The sequence below is a fragment of the Emydura macquarii genome, unplaced genomic scaffold, assembly GCF_026122565.2.
Source record: "Emydura macquarii macquarii isolate MOO-44397 ecotype Brisbane River unplaced genomic scaffold, CSIRO-AGI_Emac_v2 contig_587, whole genome shotgun sequence".
NCBI classification, from domain to species: domain Eukaryota; kingdom Metazoa; phylum Chordata; order Testudines; family Chelidae; genus Emydura; species Emydura macquarii.
This window is the reverse complement of record NW_027130724.1, coordinates 5120527-5131045: the sequence shown is the minus strand read 5'-3', so window position 1 is coordinate 5131045 and position 10519 is coordinate 5120527. Positions and strand designations below refer to the sequence as shown.

Genomic DNA, 10519 nt, shown 5'->3' with positions numbered 1-10519 from the left:
GGTCTTAATAGTTTTTGAGTTTCTGATCTGTTGGTTAGAGTTATAAGCATGCACCTGGTTAGGTAGGCAAATTTCACTCAGTAGCAAGTAAGAGTAGAGTGAGCTCATATATTCATTAAAAATGTACCTGTAGCGGTGGTTATAGGTGTTGAAGTGGAAAATACAAATGCTGTTGTTGTTGTGCCTGGGGTCGTAGTACATCCAAAGATATTTCTATCAATTGTTCCATTGTGGCCACAAGTTGCAGTGATACACCCGCCAATACCATCTATAGTGTTGTAGATGACATCCTTATACTTATATTTTTTTCCATCATATATGCAGTAGCATTCTGTAAATCAAAAGAGAATGTCATCATTAGATATCCTGAAATATGAAATAGATTGTTCCAAAAACTTCATGTCCAGATAAAAGCTGCTTTGTCAACATACCATCTTCATCATATTCGCACTTAGTGCCATGCATTGTGCATTCACTGGAGGGAAAAAAAAGAGAAAAGAAATATGGGACTGAAGATGCATAAAGGATAACCACATAATTTTACTGTTTTAATTGTTTCTGTTGAATTTATATCTCAAGGAACAAAATGAAGCTCAAGGAGAAAAGTTGTGCGGTTAAGCACAAAAAGACCCAATTTTTCTCCAAGTCATGTCCTCATACATCCTGTGATAGAAGGGCCCTGAACTCTTAAACCAGTGCAGTTCTGCTGCACAAAGAAAGGATGGGCAGGATCTTTTCAATCTGCAGACAGGATTTGCAACACCTGTTTGCCTACGAACAATACCCTAAACAAAGTCCTTTCTGTGATGCCACAGAAGAAGGCTCTGGAGGCTGGGGGAAGAGATCCAATGACCACTCCCCCTCAACCCCCATGGAGGGGAAGTGCAGCAAGGATGGTGGTGGAGGAGTTACTGTGGCTCTGATGTTAAAATGGCTGCCAGAGTATCTCTGCAGCTGCTCTGCAGCCTGGCCAGGAGAGTTCCATCTTCCCAGACCTCCATGGGACACCCCCATCAGAACACAGTCTGTTCGCTCAGGCTGTGCACAAAGATGGGGATTTCTTTCTTATTAATGAAGGGCTAGATTCTGGTACCTTTGTTCATACTGACTAACAGTGTATTCCACAAGTAGTCCTATTGACTTCATGGAGTAAACTGCTATTCAGCATGAGAAGGGTATCAGAATATGTCCCTAAGTAAATATCTGTGTAAGGAAGAAATCAGTGACAAAAAATAAAACATGTAAGAATATTCAAGGACTCTAGCAGACAGATAAATGTCAAGATACCAGCAAAAATAAGGGAACAGAATTAAGCTATAGAGCAAATTTTGATAATGATTTCAATAACACCTTGTCAATTTGTTTTCTAAATGCAGTACAAAGAAAAAAAATTCTTTTTTTCCAGGATGATACAGAATGTACAAAAAAAACAGTGAAATATGCTTCAAGAAAATCACTCCGAAGGAAAGAATTTCACACCGAGATCCTTTCCTTTCCCATCACAGAACTAAAAGTGGTTTATGTACTAATTTATGCATGGTAGGCACAAGACGGTTAGCAAACAATGAAGTTTAATGGTCCAAACATTATGTTAGGATCCTCCTAAAATCCTTACACAGCTAATCTTACCATGAATGACAGTTCTCTTCTGAAGGAATGGGTGTTCCTGGCTTGTAATATTTTCCTCTGCCATCGTAACAGCCACAGTGATCGACACACTCCATATCGTCTTCATCGAAATAGGGCTTGTTCTCTGGACACTTTGGATAGCAGCCTGCGGTAACAGAGAGTTACATTAACCCTGGATCTCTTACACTGGAGGTGACTTTAGCCCCTGCAACTATCTAAGCTCTGCATTGATTTCTTGCAGAGGGGTGGAATTTCATCCTTACTGGCATGTTATTTGTCATTGCCATAGCATCATTTTCTCTCAGCGCTTAAAGGCAATAATTTGGATTTTAATCCCAAACAAGTTCATGACCTCTTTAGAGAATTACACACAATTCAGAAAACTCCAAAATCCCTAACCTTGCTTTGTCCTTTCTAACAAAAATATTAAATATATTGAGAAGTAGGAATTTTAGTTCACCGTAGTCAGTTATCTTTTATAAGTAGAGTCTGATATACACAATTCATTTTACCTTCCAAGCCTTGTAACTCATGAAGGCATTTTCCACTTGGGTTCCTGCAGGTCTTCATACAAGGGGACCCACAAGGCTTGTAGTGCCACTCGCATTCCCCTTGAGGGTTGTAGTAATCACAGAACAGAGCTGGAAGAGGGGAAAATGGGAGAAAATATACATTTAAAATAAAATGTTCAGAAAGTGCTTCATAGCTATCCATAAGCTGTGTACAAATTCCATAACACCAGTATAATCATGCAAGTAGTGAACAGTAGGTTATCCTGTTTCTAATTCTGTATGATTATCTTACTTCTACAGTTGTACTGAGCACAATGATGTTACAAAACATCTACAAGACACACACAGAGAGCATAAAAACTCAGTTAACTGAAACATAAATTTTTTAGTTGCTAATATGCATTGCTATTTATTTACACTATGACAGACGATAGCAGCTGGATATATATATAATGTAATATATATATTATTATACTATATATATATATATATCACATAAAATACAGTAACTTAACTTACTAGGATGCCAGTGGTGTATCACAATCAGTAATTAGATAATACAGTAATTTAACAACTAATACAATCACTAGAGCACAGTTTTATTTTACTCATATCTAAAATTAGAGATGTGTGGAGAGATTGAAAAAGGAAGACGTTTTGTTGTCCTTTGATAGTTCTATTGATAATTTACTGTTTGTTTTGGGCTATTTTGCTATTTTCAGATTGTCGTGCATCTCACAAAGTGTACTTTACTTTTCATTTCTTCCTATGTTTTTTTCCTTCTTATTCTTCATTTCTTTTTCTCCCTCTCCCTCCAATAATTTATGGGGTAATACTCACGACAGATAGATGGGGTTCTCCATGCAACACAGATGCCAGCCTCATTACATGCTTGCGCATATGCGGCCACTGCTGTACAGAAACATTCACAATCTCCCCCAGTGTCACAAGCACAAGCATCAGTCACACATGCTTCATAATATTCATTAGGTTCAACCTGTTAGAAAAAGAATGCATGGAATTAATTCTTATTTCATGCACTTGTCATCTCGCTTTGCAGTGGTGATTCCCCTCTCCTCCTAAAACTTCAGTCAAAATGTTTGAAATGAACAGCTTTCTTTTCTTTTTCATCTTTATCATTCACTGTAGCAATGGAATTACATGCAAAATGGATGATGATTTTGGGGAAAAAAGAAACTGTAAACTGGGGGGAAATTACAAGAATAATTTTTTTATAAAGTCAAATGAAACATCAATTTTTAGGACATGCCTACCGTTAGTCATCATAAAGAATGTGACTACCCTAAGATCTATGAAACATTATAAATTAATTGGAAAAAATAATACAAGTAGATTAAAAACAACGAGAGTTCTGTGGCACTTTAAAGACTAACAAATTTAATATTTGCAGGCATAAGCTTTTGAGAGACTTCAACTCTCTTCTTCAGATGCAGAGAGCTGAAAGTCTCTCGAAAGCTTATGCCTGCAAATATTAAATTTGTTAGTCTTTAAAGTGCCACAGAACTCTCGTTGTTTTTGCTGTATACAGACTAACACAGCTACCCCTCTGGAACTATTCTACAAGTAGATTAGTACATCTTATCACAACAATTGTAAATGTATTAGCAGGAGATAATTCTGCCGGACAGAATAACATATCCTATGATTGTCCTATATAAAAAGGGTTACTTGATGATATCTGTACATGTATCACATACTCCTTTGTTGTACCAGCTTACTTGGCAAAAAGAGAAAATGAATCTCAATGAAATTTCTGAATAGTCCACCTGGAATTAGCTATGACCCCATTATGGTCTTAAAGGACCTAATCCAGCTCCCATGGAAGTCAATGGAAAGATTTCCATTGATTTCAGTGTGGAGCTGGATCAAGCCCATGATGCTTTTTCCTCAATCAAATGCACATATGCATTAAAAAACTGGTAGAGCATCCTTATGTTTAGTGCATGGAGTGGCAACTCAATGTGAATCACTAAGGTATTCTATATATAATATTATCCCTGCTTAGAAGGATTCTACCCGAGGATTTGCTATACCTGAGAATGACAGGCAGCGAATACTTTGCTGTTGATTATGCTGCACTGCTTCTGTGCCCAGGAGTTCCTGTAAGGGTTTGCAGTGCAAGGATCCCTGCCGCTTCTGGCATCTGGGCAAGTAGGAGACACCTTCCAGCTGTTTCCAAACTCCAGCACATCTCCGACCACAGACTGACTCCTGGTGGTAAAGTCATTAATGCCATTGCCATCATAGTTCCCACACAGGCCACACACCTGACCCTGCATGGAGAAACAAAGAAAATAATGAGTGCTAATAAATGTGTTTGTCGGCATCTGGGATTAACCGACACTTTGACTTTTCAGATTTAATGTGGACTTTGGCTGTTCAGTGACAGCCTCACACTTTTCTCTGCCTGAAGAAAGAAGTACAGTAGAACCTCAGAGTTACAAACATCAGAGTTATGAACTGATCGATCAACCACACTCCTCATTTGGATCCAGAAGTACACAATCAGACAGCCACAGAGAGAGAGAAATAAAAAGCAAATACAATACAGTACTATGTTAAATGTAAACTACTAAAAAAATAAAGGAAAGCAACATTTTTCTTCTGCTTAGTAGTGTTTCAAAGTTATAGGAAGTTAATGTTCAGTTGTAAACTTTTGAAAGAACAACCATAACGTTTTGTTCAGATTTGTGAACATTTCAGAGTTACGAACAACCTCCATTTCTGAGGTGTTCGTAATTCTGAGATTCTGCTGTAAACTAGATAGAATGATTTTGTTCTTAGGATTAAAAAAAAAGAATTAACTATTTTTATTTTCTTTTGAACATTTCTTATTAGTAATGATCTTTCATGAGTGTTCTGCTACTAGTTAGTTATGAAGTCATTAGGTAATATGTGGTCAAGAATGATGTAATCAGAGGCAGCCTATCACTGTAGTACATTGTCGCTCTGATGGATCTATTTTGAGACACCACTGAAAGACTGAAAATATGCAACAGCAGTTCTTTCAGTTTTCCAGTTACAGCCTCACTTTTGTTTCACTACACTTCCATTTTCTTCTTCAAAAGATAACACCAAAGTGTGTCCATGAGAGTTAACCGTAGTCACACAGCTTCTAAAACTCACCTTAAAATCTGGGCTGAGCTTGATGAATATACTGGTTTTCTTATCCCACATGAGAATCAGCCCAGTGTTGGTATCAATCACCATGTAGATGCCCATGTAGCGGACCTTATATGGCACTTCCCCTCCAAGGACCTTTTCTATCACTTCAAAGCGTCCATCACTGAGTACCAATTCATAGTTCTAAAATAGGAAGAAAACTCAAAAGCCAGTTAAAAAGCCAACAGATTTATATATCATTGTCCATAACTATCTGAATTATTCTACAGCATTTCTTCCTAATATATAGCACAGTTGCTGGCAGAAAGTTTGGAAATCTAGAAAAGGTGATGCTGTCTAACTGGATATTTTTACAATGAGATCTACCTTGGACAGTCTATTGTGCATCCTACTCATATCAGAGACCAGGTACACATGTTCCTTCCCCCAGTTTATCAAAGAAGCTACTCACCCCTAGGAAGACTTTAATGGCCTTTGAGCAGGTGGTCCCAGTGGTTCCACAGGGGATGTTCTCAGTGATAACTCGGAAGGTGCCAGCGTTAGTGCTGTTTTTACCACAGTAATCCTGAAAACAGGAGTGATATTTAGTGTTAGTGATGCAAGGTCAGCACATGTAGGAACATAGAATACTTTTAGTGGTGTCATAATCCTAGGAAAGAAGCTCAGTACCTGGACCAGTGTGTATTCACAATCTCCACTAAAGCTGAAGCGTTTGCCATCAAAAGTAATGTAATGCCCATCTCCATAAACAGAGCAGGTTCCCAGGCAAGGTTCATTGGTGCATTGCCACATTCTGTTTTTACATGTGCTATGAGGAAGGGAAAAAAAAGTCCAAATGTAACAAAAAATACTTTAATGTATTCATTTCTACTTGTATAGCCATATGTCAATTTGATTCAGGATTTGTCTATCCCCAAAATATATTGCACCTATGGTTTTGGGAAATAGGGCTTACCCATACTAAACACTACTGTATTGTAGCTCTGGACCAACGGCACACAGACCCCATTAACTCCCAAAGATTAATTTATTTTATTATTAAATGGGTGATAATTGTTGCCCTGACCCTTTATCATCTATTTTTGTTTGTCTTTGGAAAGAATGAAGAGAGCCTGTTTTTTTTTTTAATGATAAATATTAGATTTCAACATTAGATACCAATGGTGAACTAACTACTAACCCTCTTGCACTGAAGATCCCTTGCCAACCAAATTCTAGTGCACGGCTATGTGTGTATCTATCATCACCTGTTGCATGGAATATGAGCCCCACTCAAATGTGTGCTGTAAGTCTTAATTCTGCTACAATACAATGAGATTCTCCTTATAGTTTAAGCAACGTGGACCTGTACCTATCCCCTTTTAGGACTATGAAAACCTCTTCAACATACTCTTCAACATATACATACCAGGTGTTACAGTTGACTTTGATTGTTTCTCCTGAATTGTAGGAGGCCTCATTGTGAACACATGGACAATCCTGCACAGTTACACAGCCACCTTCGCCATCTGACACTAGATCGTTAGGGCACATGCAGCCGGAGACACACTGTGTGCTGTACTGTAAAAACCATAGTGAAAACATCACTTGATAAATCATGTCGGTGGAAAAGAAACATTCAACTACAACAGCAAAGTGTCTGAGAGATTTAATTTTGGTCAGGATACAAAAATGTTTTCAAGTGGACAAAAGGAATTGGCACTTACGCATCCCATGTCAAGAGTCTGACAGCTCTTCTGGCACTCAGATCCAATTGTGCCTGCAGTGACATTGCTGCAGTCAAAGTAGACCATGGGAGCTGCACAGACTGCAGGAGAGAAAAGCCATAAGACATTTGGGATCAAAAACTGAGTTACCAGTTATTACTACAGTAATTATTTGTCAGGAATATGCCTCCAAAGATCCCTGATTTTAGGGTTAAGCCCAGGAACACAATCTAGTTGGAATGTTCGAGTTACTGGTAAATAACCTGGATTTGCTCTGCCACATGTTTTAGCTCTCAGTTGAAATCATTTTAGCCATGTAACTGGGCATAAGGCTTTGTTTAGAATTACCTCAGATACAGGGTCTCATTGCCTTTGGTTGTAAACTTGGAACACAACTCTTCATTATTGTGAATTGTTAGTTAAGAAAATGTGCAACTAATTTACACATTACTTTGGAAAAATCCATTTGAATCTTTATTTTATATATTACAATTCAATTAATTCTGTATTAATTGTGGTATAATTAATGGGCAGATTTTTAGAATAGCATATGCATAGTTTTCACATGCAATGTAATGGTATGCACAAATGGCCAGTTAGTTGCAGAACTGATCATTTGCATGTTTAATTACCATCTCTGCAAGCACAGATGTGGTAACTGTGGCCCAGATCTTGCAGTCTGTATTCAGTTAAATCTCTCACTGACACCAGTGGGTATTTTTTGTTTGAGTAGAGACTGAAGGATTGGATAAGTAGCTGATAATAGCTGTAGTATTAAACATATGAACCAGAAGGAAGGCCAGAGCCCTGGCCAGTAATGTCATTTAAAAAAATTGGTTGACATAAGCCATTGGCACCTGAGCAATACTTGGATCTTAATGTTTTTTCTTTTGCTGTATGGAGAATGGAGTCTGTGGTATGTTATACTTTTGTGTTTAGTGAAATATGTGATAAATGCTTTGAATCCCCCTTTCAGTTGTTAAGAAATACATTTTACCATGATTTCTTTGTTCAAAAAAGAAACTGATTATTGTTACTATATTAAAAATTGTGTAGTTTTTATTTATTTTTGTCTTCCTTTTGCTGATTTTCATTTTAATAAGTCTCATGGAAATCTGCCTTTTGGAGCACAATTCACAAAAGATACCCTTCACCCTATATTTCTCAAATTACTGGCTTCCAGTAGTTTTTGCTTTTTAGGAAATTCAGTGGTTATTTTGCACTCCCTATAGGAAATTTTGTTTTTTATATGTAACAGTATGATCAGATCTTATCTTGCTCTGAATTAGATCCTTTATTTCTTGTCATATTTTGCTTCCATTATGCCAAAATATAAACAATGGTACTTTGCATTTCAAGAATTATATCCCCGCTAGTAAAAAAAACCCCATTTGCATAGAAGTTTTGTAGTACCTTTATCATTGTAATAAAACAGAGTTCACTCAGAAGTGTGAGAGGGAATTAAAATAAAGCTTAAAGGAGTTTTACCTGGTTCTGGTTTCATTCTAACACAGTCCAGCTTTCCATGTGTGCAAGAGCTGTGAGAAAGAAAATTATGTTTGCTTCAAATCATAACTAGTTACATTGAGAGCTGCTTCTATCTTGCCATGCATCCAACCTTTCCTACGGACTCTGTAATATTGAAATGCCACCTTGTGGCTAGAGATAGAAGGTGTACTTTCAACAGAACTGCTTGTGTTGTTTGCATATCATTTCTGCTATCGCTGTCCAGAAAACAAACAAGATTGTGCCTTATGCTAAGAGAATGCCACCCACTCAGTTTATCTACATAAGATCATTACACTTAAAAAGTTTCTTCCATAGTATTATTGGTTCCAACAGCATTCCTCATTTTAAATACAGGGAATATCAAACTGGTAGAATCTTTCAATCGGGAAGAAACCTTTTAAATTCAGGGAGAAAATGTGGCTCATTGCCTTAGTTGATTCGATTAAAGAAAAACTTTTAAACAAAGACAATCCTAAAAAGTTCATGAGCAATTGTGATTTTCATACTGGAAATTCTTTAATGGGGCAAGAAATTCATTTGACTTGACTAGCCTCCCTAAAATGTATGTGATTTCATGATTGCCAATGTCCAGCCCCAATGTTTTGTCAAAGAACCTCTTACCATATGACTCCGTTGTCATGGACAACCTCTCCAGAGGATAGCACAGATCCTTTGTAATAGCAAGGACAGCTAGTAGCAGGCACACATTTGCCATTTTCATCCATATAGGTTCCCTGTGCACAGGTGCAGCCATCAACTGGCGAGAACTTGATGTTGCATGTGACATCGGGCTCACTCAAAGACCGGCAAGTGGGTTGGCAGGAATTGACAACATAGCTGTACGTCAGGGATTTGGGGCATGAGGTTATGGCTTGAGAAAGAAAAAATAAAGTAAGTTACATTCATAGCTCATTTACTTATTGCTACAAATGCCAGATTTTGGAGAAACTGTATATGATAAAATAGATACTATCTGTACACAGATTAAAATGGAATGGATCAAATTCTGTTGTGAGGTTAAGAGTAATGTAATTTACATGGCCTTTGCACTTCTATTAAAAATTTCCCCCCCAAATTACTATCTCGATTACACTAGAGAACCCCATTGCCATCAATAAGTTTCCTCCAGTTTAAACAAGAGGAGAATTTAACCCATATTCATTTGTACTGTTTATTTTTTCTGTTTGTTTATTTTCCTCCTTCCACCATCAGTATATTAAAACAATGAAACTGGAAGCACCTTAGTTATATTAAATCCACAGTAAAAGCCTCAAGATCCCTGATATTTCCTTGAGACTGCCATTCAATGTAGGCATGATTCTCATGAAACATCTTCTTTAAGTAACTTCCTAGTTACTGCTTATCTTTCATTACATTCCCCATCTCTCAAACCCCTTAGAATCTGTAAGACAGAAGCGATTGTTGCTAGGACGTCATCAAAATTTTGTTTAAGATTTGACTGGGAGAGCCCTGGATTTCTTGGAAACTGGTATAAAGGACCCACTGGCTGATCATTTGTAACCAGTGAATGGTTTTAAAACTTACTGCAGACATTGGTCCTCCAGCCGTTCAGCAGAACTTCTTTGGCAGCACAGGCTTTGACATAAGTAGAGAGGGCAGCACACATACAATCCTCACTCTTTTCACAGTTACAAGTGTCAAACATACAGTTCTAGGAATAAAGATAAGACGTATTAGTAATCACTGAACTGCCCGTCCAAAGACATTTCCCTTTAAGCTTTTACATTCACATGCCAAAATTACTGGCTCTATTTAGTCTTATAATGGATTATAGAGCCAAATTCTATCTTGATTCTCTCACTTGATTATAGGAAAAAAATTGTGCTCTGATTTACACCAATATAAATCAGAAGTAAATCAATGGGTTATTCTGGATTTTCATCAATATAACTGAGAGCAGAATTGGCCCATTAATGTCTGTGTATTTATATCTGTATAAAAATCTAAGTATTTCTTTCTTTGCAGTCACAGTTATCTAAGAGTGTTTCAGCCATGCAA

The 10519-nt window shown here is 37.3% G+C and overlaps 1 protein-coding gene across 1 annotated transcript in view; it reads right to left on the bottom strand.

The window, feature by feature from the left end:
• LOC137148068 (mucin-5AC-like) overlaps window positions 1–10519 on the bottom strand; it is a 56061-nt gene that overhangs the window by 27805 nt on the left and 17737 nt on the right. Inside the window, 14 exon segments of the mRNA XM_067540562.1 lie at window positions 128–331; window positions 432–475; window positions 1630–1774; window positions 2142–2270; window positions 2982–3138; window positions 4196–4435; window positions 5289–5468; window positions 5737–5850; window positions 5955–6093; window positions 6694–6845; window positions 6992–7092; window positions 8480–8529; window positions 9122–9371; window positions 10046–10172. Coding sequence (XP_067396663.1) covers window positions 128–331; window positions 432–475; window positions 1630–1774; window positions 2142–2270; window positions 2982–3138; window positions 4196–4435; window positions 5289–5468; window positions 5737–5850; window positions 5955–6093; window positions 6694–6845; window positions 6992–7092; window positions 8480–8529; window positions 9122–9371; window positions 10046–10172 — 2032 coding nt within the window.